Source organism: Phragmites australis, chromosome 21, assembly GCF_958298935.1.
Source record: "Phragmites australis chromosome 21, lpPhrAust1.1, whole genome shotgun sequence".
NCBI classification, from domain to species: Eukaryota; Viridiplantae; Streptophyta; class Magnoliopsida; order Poales; family Poaceae; genus Phragmites; species Phragmites australis.
Window position 1 is genome coordinate 5,328,302 of NC_084941.1, and position 17,648 is coordinate 5,345,949.

The window sequence follows — 17,648 nt, forward strand, 5'->3', positions numbered from 1 at the left end:
TGTCACAGTAGCTGACAAGCTGCAACGATCACCACCGCAACACCACGCCCACGCCCCTGCAGCCATAGCCCCATGCCAGCCGCGCAGGGGCGGGTGGATGGCTTCGCCGATGTCCAGGGGTGTTGCGAGAAGACAGGGCCGAGGGCGGCTGGATCTAGGGACACTACAGCCTTCGAGGTAATGGCTGCCGCAGAGGATGGTGGGGGCGCCATCGGGGTGGTCGTCGGAGGGGTCAGGGCTGTGATGGTGGCCGACATCGCGGAGGTGAGGGTTAGGGTTTGGAGTGTTGGGTTCAAATTTGGGGACGAGTTTGGAGAATTCACAAAAAAAAAGAGGCAATGTGGGTGGGCCTAATATTTTGTGACAAAACAGATTTCGTCATTGAGGTATACTAAGCATTGCCTAACTTTTTTTTTTGTGACGATGACATATAGTAATATCACAAAACAGTGAACATTTGATGACGATGATAATAGTTTATTATAGACACACCTGACGAAACTATCTCACTGCGGACTCATGATGAAATTTCTTAAATCATCACAAATAACCCCCATTTTGTGATATTTTCATATTTTATCACAACTATTTTTGTCGTATATGCTCGAATTTCTTGTAGTGACCATACTAGCCTTGGATGTCATTGTACAACAGAATTCACTTCAATATTCATGGTTGGTTTCACCGCTCCGCGTTTTTTTTTATTTGGGCAAGGTTAGATTAATCACGAGGCCCTCCATTCTCTCTGGTTCAACATGAGGAGATTCTACTATTTACTACTGAATAACCCATATATTATTGACACATTAATGATATATCGTAGAACAGATATTTATTCAGTGATAAATAATAGATTGTTCCTTCGACATGGCCCTAGCCAAGGTGACTTGCGTAACTGATTCAGCGATATGACCTAAATCAGAGGCGACCATGGGTCATGCTGTTAGCGCAAAAGTTAATAAAGTTTCCCTTTTTCGAAAAAAATAGGTCATGCTGTCCGTGTGGCACTGTGACATGGCTGAGGTAGGCTCTCTCGCCATCAAAGGCACCTCCAACAGTTATAGCTAACTGCTAGCTATAACGTGGCACCAAAGTTCTTTAGGTGTTCTTGTCCCACCAAAATTAGTGATGCACGAGGAAAAGCCGTGACATGTTCGTGTCTTCGTGATGCCCAGCCATGCAAGGGACCTTTGGCCACACATCTTGGGAGCAAAACGACAATTGGCGCAGACTGATTTACTGCAACTAGCGAACGAGAAAAGCAGCACTAATATAGCAGTCAATGATCCGGATTAAAGATTTAATTGGTATAGCAGTCAATGATCCGGATTAAAGATTTGGTTAGATACATTCTCGAGAAAAAATATCTTCTTAACTGAAACAAAATAGATGCGTTGTGATCATGAATTGACTCGCAAGCCGTCTACTCCAGTCTACTAGGAGCACGGCAGTTTTGCTGCAATCTTCGCTTCGTCCATTCTGAATCGTGCGCGCTTGTTGCAACACACCGGGCGCAAGTAACCGTAGGCCTGTGGGCTGTCTGCCTGCATTCGCTCGCAGGCCCGAGACAAGGTTCGCAGCACGCGCACTCCTCCTCCCCGCAACGTCGCTCCGTGCGTGCACGTTTCGCTGTGGGCACTGCCAGGCGAGGACTCACCCGCCGAGCGCGCTGGCGACGGCCGGCCGGCTCACAAGGTCCCCGCGCCCCTCCGCGACGTAGGACGTGCTGCTCGATCCCGGAGCCGGAAGCCCGCGCACGTTCAGTTCGCCTCTGGCGCTGGAGGGCTGGAGGCCTCGCGCCCTCATGTCGGAGGAAGGAAAGGAAAGAACGCAGGAGACAGCCGGAATGTGGCGGCGCTCCGGCGAGGCACGGCGAGCCATTAGACTATCTTCAACTATATTTCTTTTATTTTGTTCCCTTCTCGATTCTCCTTTCCGTTCTCATTCACTTTATATTTTCTCATCTTCAATAGTTTTTTTTCGAAGGAATTCGTGAAGGGAAAGTAAAGATAATCCCAGAGGCGGACCGACCTATAGGGCATGATAGGGCCACCGCCCTACCTCTTCGGTTCTTCGGTTGGCTGTCACGTAGGCTGCCGGAGGAAGAAGATGAAGGTTGAAGGGGATCGAATCAATTTGGGCCGGCTAGTTCCAACTCCATAATCCATTCGGCACTTCGGCCCACAGGACACAAGTCCAAATCGAATTAAACGCTCCTCTCACCTCGCAGGCTCGCCTGGCCTGTTCCTGCGGGCTGCAGCCATTCCCCACGCCCACGCGGACACGGAGAGAGGGCAGAGCGAGCAGCCGAGCACCCTACCTGGCGTCCTGGCCGCTGGCAGTGCTGTGCGCGGTGCGCCACCGCTCAGGGAGAGGGAGCCCACCAAACTGCCGATTGCCGAAGCCGTGCCGTGCGCCCGTGCGCCTCCTCGACTCCTCATCGGCGGATCTGGGGGCTGGGGCGGTCTGGGGCTACCGGCGTCTGGGCGGTTCGGCTGCGCGCCTGCGCCGCTGCGGGTGGTTCCGCCTTCGCGGCTTGCCGGCTTTGCCGTCGCCGCCAGCCCGCCATTGCCGATTCCTATTGAGGGATTTCATCCAAACATTAGAGATGATGTTAAGAGGGCTTATTTGTTGAAGGGCCCGACACAACCTTTTGGCCATGATTTTCCTCGCAAGTTATGTGATAGTAGGGTATTTTTAGAAAGTTGGTTAAGGCAAAATGATTGGCTAGAGTACAGTGTGGCAAAGGATGCAACATATTGTTTCTATTGCTTTCTTTTTAAGCAGGGGCCCTTAGAGCAACAATTTGGTCATGATGTTTTCACCAAAGCAGGGTATAGGAATTGGAAGAATACTTATCATGGACTTCCTCTTCCTATTGGTGGGCCAACTAGTTGTCATAATAGAGCAAGGACAGCATGTGAAGATTTTAAGAATCGAAGGGCAAGTATCACACATAGGGTTGAGACTAATAGTGTTGATGCTGAAATGAAATATGAAGTTCGTCTGACAGCTTCTTTAGATGTTGCAAGCTTTCTCATTGCGCAAGGTCATCCATTTCGTGGACATGATGAATCTCCCTCCTCCTTAAATAGAGGGAATTTCTTAGAGATGCTTGAGTGGTACAAAAAGAGGAATGAGAGTGTAAAGGTTGCATTTGAGGAGTTGTGTCCATTAAATGCCCAAATGACTTCTCACAAGATTCAAAAGGATCTTACTGAAAGTTTTGCGATAGAGATTAGGGAAGTGATAAAGGAAGAGATTGGTGATAAATATTTCTCAGTTCTAATTGATGAATCTCGTGATATCTCAATAGCAGAGCAGATGGTTGTGATTGTGAGGTTAGTTATTATTTATTTATGTATTCTATAAATTATCTGGGTCTTGCAACAAGTTAGTCACCTAATTGCATCATGTGTCTTGTAGGTTCGTGAACAATAAAGGAATGGTTGTGGAAAGGTTTTTGGGTCTCAAATATGTGGAGGATACAACATCAAATGCATTAAAGAAAGCTTTGCTTGAGATGCTTGCTGACTATGGTTTATCTGTTGCTAAACTTCGAGGGCAATGTAGGATTCTGTGGTCAGAGTGTTGTCCATGATTCATGAGGATGAGCGTAATCCTGGTCGAGCAGCTGGTTTGGTACGCAAAATGGAGAGCTTTTCCTTTGTTTTAAATATGAAATTGATGTTGCAAGTTCTTCGCATTACAAATGAGTTGTCTCTCTTACTACAAAGAAAGGATCAAAATATTGTTCAGTCTATGTCATTACTAGTTGATGTCAAGACACGTTTGGTCACCTTGCGAAATGAAGGTTGGGAGCCATTATTTAAAGAAGTCAAATCTTTTTGTGTTGCCAAAAAGATTCCGCTACCAAATATGAACAAGCCCATACCAAGATGGGGTCGCTCAAGGCTTGATGGAGACTTGATAACTCAAGAGCATCATTATCGTGTTGATACTTTCTTTGCTGCTCTTGATGCTATTATCACGGAGATGGATCATCGCTTTAATGAGGTATCATCAGAGTTACTTGTTTTCTTATCCTGTCTTCATCCAAGAGACTCATTCTCTAAGTTTGATGTTGATAAGATTGTTCGTCTGACGGAGATCTATGATCATGATTTCTCAATTGTTGAGCGTTCGCTTATAAGGGATCAACTTGAGACCTTCATTCTTCACGTGCGAAGAGTTGATGATTTCAAAGCTTGTCATGATCTTGGAAGCTTAGCCATGAAATTGATAGAAACTGAAAAACATCTTGCTTTTCCTCTAGTCTATCGCATCATAGAGTTAGCATTGCTCCTTCCAGTGGCAACGGCATCGGTTGAAAGATCTTTCTCGGCTATGAATATAATCAAGACAGATTTACGTAATAGGATATCCGATGAGTGGCTCAATGATTTGATTTTGTGCTACATTGAGAAGAATATTTTTAGAGGACTTGATTCGGATAAAATTAAGAAGACATTTCAAGTTATGAAAGATCAAAAAATGAGCTTACCTAAACCTCCTAAAAGACCTAGACATTCTTAGTGTTTTATGAGTGGTATGTCTTCTCGTAATATTATCTACATTTTTGCAATATATGATCACTTAATTATCACTCACTAATTGAATAATTTTTGAATTTGACAGGTTTGTACTATATCTTTTGATGTATGTTGATTTATATGGTTTAAGAATCGTTGTTTACTCGACTACTTGTATACAAGAGGTACCATCTTGATTCTTCTTCTATACCATTTATACTCTATTTTGATGTTGCTTCGATTTAAATATGATATGTGTATACGATTTAATTTTTATTGGTTAAATTTTCCGTATGATTCTGCCCTACCTATAATTTTTAGCTAGGTCCGCCACTGGATAATCCCGTCTTGAAGGGAATCACCTTGAAAATCACTTCGTGACGGAAACTGTGAAAAAAATTATTGAAACGCTGAAGAAAACGAAAATCCTTTCGTGAAGAGATTCTAGGCACTGATAGAAAATCGTTAGAGATGGTTTTACAAGTTAGAAACAACGTTCGGAATAACGACCACCCCTGGGCCACTCGATAAGAATCGTACGGTACCGGCTGACACGGCTGCATGTTATCAGGGCGGTTGAATGTTCTGAACCAAATTACAGCGTCCTCACATCGCACTTCAGCCAAAAAGAATGAAACCGAGGAACTATGTCTCGGCAATTACAGAAACTGAGGATTAAGGAGTTTGCCTGGTGACCATATTATATACGTGACCGATTCTGATCAAGATAGGAAAGATGCCCTCTAGTCGGTGAACAAACTGAAGGATGAAACAATGTTACATGCAAGTGCACTTCACTGCAGACTCAACCAATTATGATGCTTGGATCTGGAATCAGGACAGTACTGCAAACACTGGCTCATATTCTACTTTTTGAGATGTCTGATGTCACTTGTTCTTTACTAGAGGTTGCTCTTTCTCCTAAACATCACTGGATGCTCGCGTTCATTTGACCCATGGATGAATGGAATGCAGAAGAATGAAAAGTTTGACGGCACACCTAAACATCGCTTCTTTTTGACAAGAGGTTGCTCTTTTTTCCTTTTAGAAATGCCTGGTGGGTCTTGGCAAATATTCATCGACAATGGGTTTGCCACACGTCAGACCAAAAGCGGCAAAGTGCAGGCCTGTATCATAACCTCATTTTTTTAAAGCATCGAAACAACTCGTAGACGCAAGCACACATTCACACCACCGTATACACGTACTCACACAACGACTACTGAACACTAAAGATGCGAAGCTTAAAGATAGATGAAGTCACCACAGGTATCTCACTATCGACGAGTATGTTACGTACCACTGGAAAAAGATTCTGAACAAATCTATGATCTGATCCCTCGTGGGTAGGGAATATAATCACCCCCACTAACCCAAGGGATTGACTCAACCATCAATATTAAAACTAAACTTGAAAAATCACAGGACAGCTAATACCAAATGGCTTTGTTGACCAAGATCACCTTTCTGACGGGGTTCTGCATAAGTTCCACGTATGTCAGGTCAACATCTGGCATGAAAAATGGGGACAAAGGATGGTTATGATATATCCTTAAATTAAGTTCAGATTAGCAGAAAGCGAGCAGTTTTACACATCAGATTAGTCTCATTCAACAACATACACAAGTCCGAGCCCATCACCTGGGCCACCATGTTCTTGAACCATGAATCTGGCTGAACAAATGTTTTTCAGTGTATTTTTAAGATTCTGAATGATGCTAAGCACAACGTTGGGGCCCAGGTACAAGTGAAAAGCACACTACCAACATGGACTTGTGGAGCCACAACTAAAAAGATCTTAAGCCGAAAGGTTCAGCAGAATAGTATTCTTTTGTTTTTGCTCTGATCAACAATGTAGCGTTAAGGTATAGTAAACTACTCCAAACAATTTCAAGCTCTAATTGAAAGAAACTCTAGAGCTAACAAGACAAGCATGGCGTTATTGCCGTTATGAAGCAGCCAAAATGCCGGATAGTCAACTTCTCACATCAAGGATGAACAAGGCCTTCCCCATGAAAACAAAAAAGAAGGGATGAACAAGGCCATATAAAATTGAAAAAGTATAATTAACGCATTATGAGAACTGAAGATTAAAACATTTGTACATTTCCTTCCCCCTGTGTCAGTAAGTATTGTTTGATTCTGAACCTAATTACGCGAACACGTGACGGTGGGTACACAGCGCAAAGCATCATTTTTTTTCTGTTACTATTCTGTTCCATAGTTAGCATCAGATTCATCAAATCCACATCTTCACCAGACCATTGATCTTGCTATGTAGACTTGCCATGTGCACAATTTTCTAGATTGGTCGAGATTCCTAACAACATTCTTCACAAAAACGTGACTCAAACATTCGTGAAAGGGAGACATGTACCGGAACCAAATGTATACCGGTAGTTTGCTTTGAACCAACCACGTGTTTATTTTACTTTCCTCTCCATTCTCCACGAATCCAATTCCTGAAATGGGAAAAGGAATCAGTTATGCACTACGTGCCACAAACTATTTAGAGTTCATTATAAGTAGCGAAACCTACATGCTCATCATCAGCACTTTCTAAAGCTAACTATAAGCATGTCATCAACTGCCTCATCAACACTTTATGGTAAGCAATAGAAAGTGCAATAGGAAAGGAAAGCATCGGTACCTCATTAGCTGGGTTGAAAGCTCCAGAAAGTATGCCTTGCTTTTGATCCTGATGAGGCGACGGTGAGTGTGCAGCATAAAGTGCTGATTCAGTTACACCACATTGTTCCTTGGAATAAAGTTGCCTTTCAGGTAGCTTCACCTTATAAAAACCCACATATGGCTCAGACTTGGAGCAGGCACCAACTTCTCATAGGCAAAGAGACTCCCACTACACAAGCAGAATAGCAAACAGAGCTTCTCCAAACAATGGAGAGTTTCGCCCAGAAGCATGTTGTTGGAATTCCTTTGGCTTCGTTTGCATATGCCGATGAGAAAACACAAGGAAAACCTTCCTGTTCGTCCTTGATTTCTAAGAAGAGTAATAATCTCACACCCTTCTTTCTCATTTCTCTCTTTAGAACAACTATACTTTGTATGTCAATACTGATTTGGTATCCTTTGCATGGTACAGATAAGAAGAGTTCCTTCATTCAACGGATGAACAAGCTGAGCCAGAAAACAGATTGCTATGTGCAAGGGTTCAAAGAACACTGTGAGAATTCAACCTTTGTCCTTTTTTGCAGATGAAATTTGTGCTATGTTAATCAGTTCAAAATTCTCATCACCAATACATTTTTTTTTCCTTGCAGTAACTCTGGGACCAAAAATTTCAGAAACTATCAAGGGGAAATTAAGCTTTGGTGCGAAGGTTCTCCAAGCTGGTAGCATTGATAAAGTCTTCAAGGAATACTTTGTTGTCGAGAAAGATGAGAAGCTATTGAAGGCTTTCCAGTGTTATCTTTCAACCACAGCTGGTCCAGTAGCTGGAATGCTTTTCATCTCAACTGAGAAGATTGCTTTCCATAGTGATAGGCCCTTGAATTTAGCATCTCCCAAAGGAGGCAGCCGAAGGGTGCCCTACAAGGTAATTGAAGCAAAATCTCCTTCTCAATATAATGTAGCTGAAATTTATCAGATAGAAAATATGGTCCAACGATTTTTGGCCATACACTTGAGGTTAAAGCTAATGAAATTTGTACTTTCTGCAGGTGTTGATCCCCTCAAAGAGGATAAAGAGTGCTGCTGTGCGAGAAAATTTATACAATCCTGATGAGAAATATATTGATGTAGTCACTGTTGATGGCTTTGATTTTTGGTTTATGGGTTTTATCAGCTACGAGAAGTCATTCAAATATCTTCAGCATGTAATTTCGGAGTTGAGATGATACGCGTAGTTCTGTAATCTGAAACATACTGCATACCATGTTGATATGGTATAGTACATTGAACAGATAGAATTGATCAATCACAATGAAAGAAAAGCAAAGTTTTTCAATGAGGTACTTGAATGATGTGATATGCTCAAATACCTTTTTTTACCCAAGAGGTTATAATCTTAGAGTGGTTCAGTTCTCAAAAGAAACGTTCATCTGAACCAAGTTAAACCGGACAGGGAGTATGTTGAACTTAAGGTCTTGCCTACAGTTTTGTGATGAAAGGAATATATATGTTACAGTTTTTCTAATTCAAGGAAATGACAGATCCAGGTGAGACTACCTATGCGATATTCCAATGTGAACTTCCTTAAAAAAAAAAATTGGACACAAAATCAGTCTATGAACCATGTGCATGTCAAAGTGGATTACCATGTCATATGCACATCTTGATTTTATTTTTATTTCCTCTGTGTTTTTCTTATTTCTGATGCCATTTTAGGTAGAGAGAAATCCTTTTATGCCATTGAAAACAATGATCTTCCCTTATGAGCCATCCAAAATATAAGTTTCCCTTCTCTGCCACTAAATCACATTCGCTATCCCTTCTATGTCACTCCCGTTACTCCCGTCAGAAAGCCTCAACGTTTTAGCATGGAATCTTGTCATATATTCGTTTTAATGCCCATTTTGCCCCTCCATTCAAACCCCACCGGCTGACCACCCGCACATCTCCTCACCCAGTCACCCGACCGATCCCAAATCAAATCCCTAGATCAGACCATCCCCAACCATATTCCCTTCATTTCGTCCCCTTTCCGATTTCCTTCCCCGTTCTCATTCCCTTTATTTTCTCTCATCTCCAACAGCTTCCCTTCAAGCGGAATCGCGAAGGGAAAGGAAAGAGAATCCCGTCCTGAAGGGAATGATTCTGGAAATCCCGTCGTGAAGGGAAACCGTTGGAGCACTGAAAGGAACAAAAATCCCTTCACGACGGGATTTTGGTCTCCGAAGGGAAACGGTTAGGCATGGCCTAAGGGGGGGGGGGCGGAGCGTGATTGGGTGACAGCATCAGGAGCGGTGTGAGATGCATCCTCAGGCCAGCAAAGCGTGCGATTGGGACTGAGTCATCGAGAGAGGAGCACAGGCTAGAGCAAAGAGGGAGTGCATTTGGCGGCATGAGCAGCGGCAGACCAGGAAGGATGGATTGAGGCGGACACCAACCGGATTAAAGGCAAGCCCTAGCCGTTCTTGGCTTCTTGCGGGGTAAGTAGTCTCTTTCTATGTTGAATTTTTTGGTTCTCGAGGTCTCATGTAGGATGGCTAGTAGGTTTTGATTGCGTGTTCATTAACAGGATGGACCCTAAAACAAGTTGCTTGCTTAAAATCAGGCTCATTGGCAACCCTAAAAAATGTAGGAAGAAATTTACTTACTTTAGCTTCACCAAGGTAGTAGATTTTGATATCTGCAATTTCAAGGAATTTGTCGATGATATTGTGAATCAGTACCCTCCTGTAAGGTAAAGGAATTTGTAACACAACCAAGGATGCACAAATAACTTGGGTTATGGACATTCTGTCAGGTAAATGTTCAATGCATCAAATAACATTTTGCACATGTTCAATATTTTCTCAAGTATATAATGCATGTGCATGTCAGGAAGTGGCTCAACCCAACGGATCCGGATCCCCTGACGTTGACGTCACGTGACTTACCAGGGGATCCTCATCCCAACCCAACATGAGGAACTTTCCATTGAGAACCCTTTGCCAGCTTCATGTGAAACTACGACACCATCTGCCTCCTCCAATCTTATAGAGAAGAAAAAGGCTAAAGGGAAGGCAAAGGCAAAGAAGAAGCATGTTTCGGTGACACCTCAAAGCCCTACAATGGGTACTATAAGCAAAAGAAGACTTCTAGACTGAATGTCTAGCTAGGCATTTCATTTAAGTTATTTTGTACAGTCTGTAATATGTATGAAGTGCACCTGTTGTTATTTTGCTTGGTCTGTGTGAACCAATGGTGGGAACATGTGGTCATTTTGCTTGGACCCTATAAAGAAGTTGAGAATTCCATGTACAAATGATGCTACCCTAAACCTTGTCATTTTGCTTTTGCTTGGTCTGTTTGAACCAATGACATCAACATGTATGTGTGTATTCATCCATATTCATGTATGTGTGTGGTGATTCAAAGTTCAATTTGTTATTATTTTATCTCACACATATATGTCCTAGAGTACTTATTCATCCATATTCATGTATGCATTTCCCCGAGAGCAATGGCACGAAAGGGAACTATCCAAAATTTGGTTCTTCCCATCAAGAGGGGCATAAACGTCTTTTCAGCCATGACTTCACAGCAGGAAAACAGCCAACTGACAGAAGTGGTATAGAAGGGATGGCAAATTTAATCCAGTGGCAGAGAAGGGAAACTTAGATTTTGGATGGCTCATAAGGGAAAAGTATAGGTTCCAATGACATACAGGGAATTGACTCTTTTAGGTAACACTGATGTGTGAGGGGTGGTAATGTTTTTTGTTTCAGAAGACTAAAGGGTATTGAGCATTAAAAATGATAGACAGTTGCAATCCGAGGCATAAGCTAATTAAAACTGAAGAGCCATAAATGTTGACAATAGGGGAAGGAAATCGGGAGTATTAGTAGTATCATGTAAGGAGTCAGGACTTAGGAGATAATCAACAGAACGTGCTTTCCACATTGTAGTTAATTGTTGCTGCCACAAGGTTGCATAGGAACTGTATATTAAACTAGTGCATATAGGAACTAAATAACTGGTAGCCTTTAGTTCTCATAGGTTAAAAACCTCCTGCAAATGCCTAATAGGCTAATACGGTATTGTCTGCATGAAAAGTGATCAAATGACACACAAGCTGGCTTCCTAGAGTTGGTGGCACATGGTCATAAATTTAGATCTACATGGATGACACTTGACACATAACGTGGAAAGAAGAGGTAACCACGTGTTGATCAAATCCCGGTTAGAAAATAATCAAGCTACTTTACACATCAGATAGGTCTTATATGACTTGGAAGTTCCCAATAGTTCCTTTTTCTATTTAACTAAGTTATATAGAAATTTTAGTGATATGGACAAAGTCCAAGGTGCAGTAGTATTGCATTTGAAGACCATGTTTCTGTCACGTAGCAGAGTTACGTATCATTGCATTAAAGGAGAAAAAAAGGTTCAAGTACACCCAAACAAACAAACCCGCTTAAGTAAGGTTACAAAACTTGCCACGAACTGAAACAAATGATCATGATGACAACTGCACCAAGATCAACTCACGGTGAGTTGCAACAACACTTTAGCCCCCGCGTCACACCAAAGCCAGGCTTCGTCTCCAGCTTGGCAAAAGATTTTTTGGACACTCTGTCGAACCATTGAAGACACAATCATTATGATGCTTCCATAACCAAGCCCCTAGAATCACTTCTCTGAAGTTATAAATCATAGCAATGTTGCCTATTTATGATCCTGATGATCAGATGATGACTCTGCACCATAGCGCTGACTCATTAGATAATGACTCTGCGGGAGAAACTGCTGACTTAGCTATACTACCTTATTCTATCAAAGAAAGCCACTTCTTAATCCTTGGGTTCCCTCTCCTTATTTTAAGGGGCGGGAGAAGGAATCATTTCTTAAGAGGAAAGGAAGCTTGCATAAAACTATAGCTAGTTCTCGCAGATGATGAAGGGCATCGGCCAGGGCAATAGTGGATGCAGTAAGAAGCTGTGGCCCTGCAGGGATAACCTTTTTTGCAAAACATGCTTGTTGCTATTTAAGCTAAACCATGTATAATTTTCACTAATTGAACCCAGTAAATATTTTGACAGGTCAAAATTGACCCTACAAATAAACTTAGCAAGGATAGTGTTGATGAAAGCCAGAGGCAAAATCTGAGAGAGCAGTGTTACTTGAACACGGATATAGGTGTCGGAATCCGATTTGGATTCAGGTGTATGATTCGGCAAAGAAAATTTGGACACACAACATACAACTCGGAATCCGACACGGGTGTCAGAATCCGACTCGGATTCGGGATGTGCGATTCAGCAAAAAAATTTGGACACAGGTATTATTCAGCTCGAAGCAATTTAAGTCAGCTGTGTTGTAAAATAGTCAGCTGGAAGCAATTTAAGATTGCCATCTGTATCTTTTCTAATGCCAAAAATCAGAAAGGAAACCAAAAAGGGACAATTGCAAAGAAACCACTACTCTTGTGTTACTGTAAGCTTGCCACTAGAAAATTACAAAAATACCATTAAAACTGTCATTCGAGTGGCATCTTTGCAAAAAATAAAAAATCAGAGAAGTATTTGCAAATGCCCCAAACAAAAAAGGAGAGTCAGAGTTAATCACCACTTCACCAGTAATCTCCACAGGAACACCTCCCTTTCACAAAATCAGGTGGTCATTCGAGTGGTATCCTTGCAAAAAATAAAAAATCAGGGAAGTATTTGCAAATGCCCCAAACAAAAAAGGAGAGTCAGTTAATCACCACTTCACCAGTAATCTCCACAGGAACACCTCCCTTTCACAAAATGGTGGAACCTGGAATTATCTCTAACAATGATATCCCTGCTTTCTACCTTAGAAATGAACTTCAATGCAGAGTGGCAGTCTACACAGATCCTCAAATTCTTCTTAACAATTATCGGTTTTGTAGCTGGCATGCTTATCAAAGCAAAAGCTACAGCAATCCTCTCGCTGTGATAGCGCAGAAGCCTCTCCTTTGCACTATCTTCTAGGTTAAGTGACAAGGAGCTTGTATCTGGGACATAACCTTCCTCCTTTATCCTCTCAGAAAGTTGCTCGAGTTTTTCATATATCTGCTCCTGCTGTGGGTGTGACCAATCCTCGGATCCAAACACATGCGTTTTCTTGTTAGCATCGACCCAGCTAAAACCAGGCAGCTTCTTAATCCTGCTATCCCTCATCAATTTCCTGACTGCCTTCACATCCTCCCATTGGCCCAAGGATGCGTATATCCCAGAAAGGGATACATGAATACCGGTGTTATCTGGCTCAAGCTTCATAAGATTTTGCGCAGCAATCTCACCCAGCTCCTTGTTTCCTCGCATCCGGCAAGCTCCAAGCAAGGAGCACCAACCATACGCATTGGGCTTGACAGGCATCTCGCTTATGAATTGCTCTGCTTCGTTTAGTCTTCCAGCTCGACCATACATATCAATGATACAGGAATAGTGCTCTTCTTTAGGCTCTATACCATGGACATCCTTCATGGAGTAAAAATATTTTAGTCCTTCCTTCACTAATCCAGCATGACTGCATGCTGTCAGCAGGCTGACAAATGTAATGTGATTTGGCCTGATACCACTTGAGTTCATCCTATCAAAAGCTTGGATTGCTTCCCTACCATGACCGTGTTGTGCATATACATTGATTACCGCATTCCAGGCAATCTCAGTGTGGTGTCCAATCTCATTAAATAACTGAATGGACAAATTTATCAGGCCGCATTTTCCATACATATCCACAAGGGTGGAACCAACAAACGAGTCACCAATCAAACTTGTCTTGATCACTTGAGCATGCAGCTGAGCACCTTGTTCGAGCAGAGCTTGCATGGCACAACCCTTGATCATGCTCGAGAATGTGAACTCGTTGGGCTCAACACCTTGCCTTCGCAGCTCAATATACATTCCAAGAGCCTCCTCAACACGTTCGGCCTCAATGTAACCGTCGATCAGCGAGGTGCCTGACACAACATTCCAACCTCCAGGGTCAATCTTCACTACACGAGAGGCATTCTCCACATCCTCAGACTTAGCATACATGTCGGATAGTGTATTCCTCACAACAGTTTCCAGTTCAAATCCCGCCTTCATCACACAACAATGGATGCTTCGGCCAAGCCTTCCATCCTTGAGCCCTCCTGATGCGCTCAATGCACTGCAGAACACATGCTGGTCAGCTCCAACCAGTCCCTCGCGTTTCATATCCCGGAAAGCCAGAACAGCTGTATAGAGGCTCCCGTTCTTCGCATAACCATCGATCATGGCAGTCCAGGTGACAGCATCCTTGTGCGGCATTTGGTCAAACACCCTGCAAGCTTCACCCAGGTGCCCGCACTTGGAGTACATGTCCGCGAGGTTGCTCGCGACGAAGAGCTCGGTGTCGAATCCGAGCCTTACGCCGACGCAGTGGAGCTGCGCGCCGGGGCACAGGGCGGCCAGGGCGGCCGCGGCGCGCGCGGCGCTGGAGAGCGCGAACTGCGTGGGCGCGAGTCCCGCGCGGCGCATGGCGGAGAAGGCGGAGAGCGCGTCGCGGTGCATGGAGTTCTGTGTGAGGCCCGAGACGAGCGTCGTCCAGGAGACAAGGTTGGGGCGGGGCACGGCGCCGAACACGCGTACCGCGGAGCCGGCGTCGGCGCAGTGGGAGTACATGGTGATGAGGTGGTTGGCGAGGAAGGTGGACGCGGCGGCCGCGCCGGAGAGCACGAGGCGCGCGTGGAGGGCGCGGCCGCGGCGGAGGCTCCCGGCGCGGCCGCACGACTGGAGGAGCGCGGCGAGGCGGAGGGTGGCGGCGGCGTCCGGCGGGCGCGAGTGCTGGCCCCGGAGCTTTCCCATGATTGGTGGGGTCGGAGCTTTCCCGACGACTGGATTTTAGCAGTTAACTCCCGCGTGCAAGATTTTTACGAATTTTCGCGTCAACATGCTGGTTAAAACAAAAACATAAATATTAAATATAATAATATTAAGTATAAATTTAATGTGTAGTTATAAGAGTACTGTCGAATATCAGGAGCGTTAGTGTAGTTTGATTTTATATAAGATTTAAAAAATAGAAGATTATCTATTAATTTTTTTAATTAATTTATTTATTTTTATTAATAAAATATATTTTATATCTGCAATCGATAATGAGATACAGAGGTTAAAGGACGAGTAGATAAAAAATAGATAAATTATTTAATATTTAATATTTTTATTATTTATGAGGAAAGTAGTGAGAATATGTGACGCCGGAAACCAACACTTATTTTATATAAGTAGACGCTGGGACACCCGATTTTTTTTCGAAATTTCTACTTGTTGTACGGTCTCTGAGTTTCTGACAGGCGGCCCCGTGTGTCTATTTTTTGTTAGATACGCACGGCTTCTCGACCAGACCTGTGGCCTGGCCCGCTCGACGGTTTCCGGAGCCCAGCTCCAGCGCGGATCGAGCCAGGCCGAAAAGCGCACCCGGACCCCAATAATCCGACCCACGCACGGTGAACGGCTGCACGGTCCGGGACAGGAGCACGACAAGAATTTGTTCCGCAACGGTTGACACGATCGACGTTCGCAGACGAAATCTTGATCGACTCCCGTGTATCGACGTAAACACGTACAGGCATCACGATACGAGACTCACCACCCGATGTACGTGGTTTTTTTTCTTGATGTTTTTAGTCTTCCTCCAATCTATTAAAGTTAGCAATCCTAATGTATATTACTTACTAGATAACTAACTTAAAATGCTAAATTAAACTACTAAACTCAAACTCTTCATTTCAGTACGGTAAAAAAATCATACCTATACAAATGATGTTATTAATATCATTATCCCTTATCTTAACAATACGCTCTTATATCTTCGTGTTACTCTCGCATGACCTTAATGTTCATCCCTTTAATGTGTTTATAACATCAAATTTATCACATAGCATCCGATCTGTATACTAGCAAATAATATTAGTTATATTAACTATATTAACATTAATCTTTAAAATTACATTGATCTAATGCTACCTTTTCAAAGATATTCACCCTTGTTTTAGAATGGGCAATTTGTTTTTAAGATGGGATAGGATAACTTGTTTTGTGGGAGGAGGCGATTTGTTGCCCATGGTGAGGGAGGGTCCAAAACGATCACCACCATGTCCCTTTCGTTTTATTCTAAGGGATTTTGCGGTCAGTTTTCAATCGAAAGCATGCAGCTGGTGAGACAAGGGTGGACCCAGCTCTATAGGAGCGGGGGCACGGCTCCCACTCATTTTTATTGGTTTAAAGGACTGTGGACGTTTTTTTTACTGTAGCTCCAATATTACTATAGTTACCGGACCCCCGCTCAATTTCTGATCCGCTCCTGCGGTGAGATGAGGTCTGCGTTACTTCGCTTTGGTTGGCTTTGGTTAATTTCTTCCACGCTGCAACAACACTGGGCGCCTGCATGCACACACACAGGGATCGAGAAGAGATTAACGAGGCAGACCAAGGCCGAGGCGCGTGAGGTAGCTTGCAGGTCAGGTCTCGCCGGCGTGCCCTGCAGATTAAGGTGTAATGCAGCTTAACACGTACACCGCGCGCCCTACAGATTAAGGTGTAATCTCCTCCTGACCCTCATTCTCTGTTGCAGCATCATATCGATCGCAGCCATTCCCATCTGCAGCCATCCTTCGTACGGTTTGGTTCTTCCCCACCACGCACCCTCCCCATGCCCATCTGTATCACCTTTGCCTATTGGATAGGTATGTAAGCAAGGCGGGCTTGCGGGTTTTGAGACCCGCTTAACTACACTTGTAGTTGTATTTTTGCATTCACTTTTTTATTAGTGGGTGAAAAATGAAGTAACATATGAGCTCTTATACGGGCTGGTAAGCTGTTCGCTTGCATCTCTAATATTGGATAATTGAAAAGTTGGTGGGTATGGCCATATGTGGTTAAGCTAAGGTTCGTTTGGATACCAAAAATGTTTTGAATTCTGATCAGAATAAGTGGAATTCATGTTAAACGATGCTTTTGGCAAGTGATTTGAATTCGAAACGGGAGAATTATTTCTCTTTTTTACGCTGCGGGGGAAAGGGACACAATGTGGTTTCTCCTATTTCTGAATCACTTCTTTTTCATTTACAGTTATCATCCTCTTTCGGGAATTATAATTTATCCAACTAGCCAAACGATTGCACAAAATGATTATGATTTATCAGAAAAACGTTTCTAGGAAGAAAGGGGAACCGAAACATTTGCAAGATAATCTGGAACCACTATCAAACATGCATATACCATTGTTTATGCAATTTACACCCGACCAAAACAAGACTGTAGCTCCCAAAAAGTAGAAATTCAGAACTGATGTCCATCCTCCTTTACTTACAACCCACATCACTAGTACATCAGTAAAAGTGATCATGTCTTACAACCCAGATTCGAGAGCATGGTCAAAACCCATCATTCGCACCATCATTGGTACTACACTACTACTTAAAGCATTGCTAGTAACATCAGTATTTCTCGTATC

At 43.3% G+C, this 17,648-nt stretch overlaps 2 protein-coding genes across 3 annotated transcripts; one reads left to right on the top strand and one right to left on the bottom strand.

The window, feature by feature from the left end:
- Nucleotides 1-7,398: 7,398 nt before the first annotated feature.
- Nucleotides 7,399-8,499, top strand: LOC133903660 (putative GEM-like protein 8). Its single transcript, XM_062345094.1, has 4 exons — nucleotides 7,399-7,542; nucleotides 7,636-7,716; nucleotides 7,814-8,088; nucleotides 8,213-8,499. The coding sequence occupies exons 1-4, from the start codon at nucleotides 7,431-7,433 to the stop codon at nucleotides 8,387-8,389; spliced, it is 645 nt and encodes a 214-aa protein (XP_062201078.1). The 5' UTR covers nucleotides 7,399-7,430; the 3' UTR covers nucleotides 8,390-8,499.
- A 1,653-nt stretch (nucleotides 8,500-10,152) lies between these two features.
- On the bottom strand, nucleotides 10,153-14,995 carry LOC133903659 (putative pentatricopeptide repeat-containing protein At5g52630). 2 transcript variants are annotated; one of them, XR_009907319.1, is made up of 2 exons: nucleotides 12,765-14,995; nucleotides 10,153-11,896 (listed from the first exon to the last, which is right to left on the bottom strand). XR_009907319.1 is itself a non-coding variant. In XM_062345093.1 (2 exons), exon 1 carries the CDS (start codon nucleotides 14,993-14,995, stop codon nucleotides 12,908-12,910), a length of 2,088 nt encoding a protein of 695 aa, XP_062201077.1. In that variant the 3' UTR covers nucleotides 12,492-12,832; nucleotides 12,904-12,907. The 2 variants fall into 2 exon arrangements, 1 of the variants encoding a protein (XP_062201077.1); XM_062345093.1 differs by lacking the exon at nucleotides 10,153-11,896 and having other exon boundaries at nucleotides 12,492-12,832; nucleotides 12,904-14,995.
- Nucleotides 14,996-17,648: the final 2,653 nt, after the last annotated feature.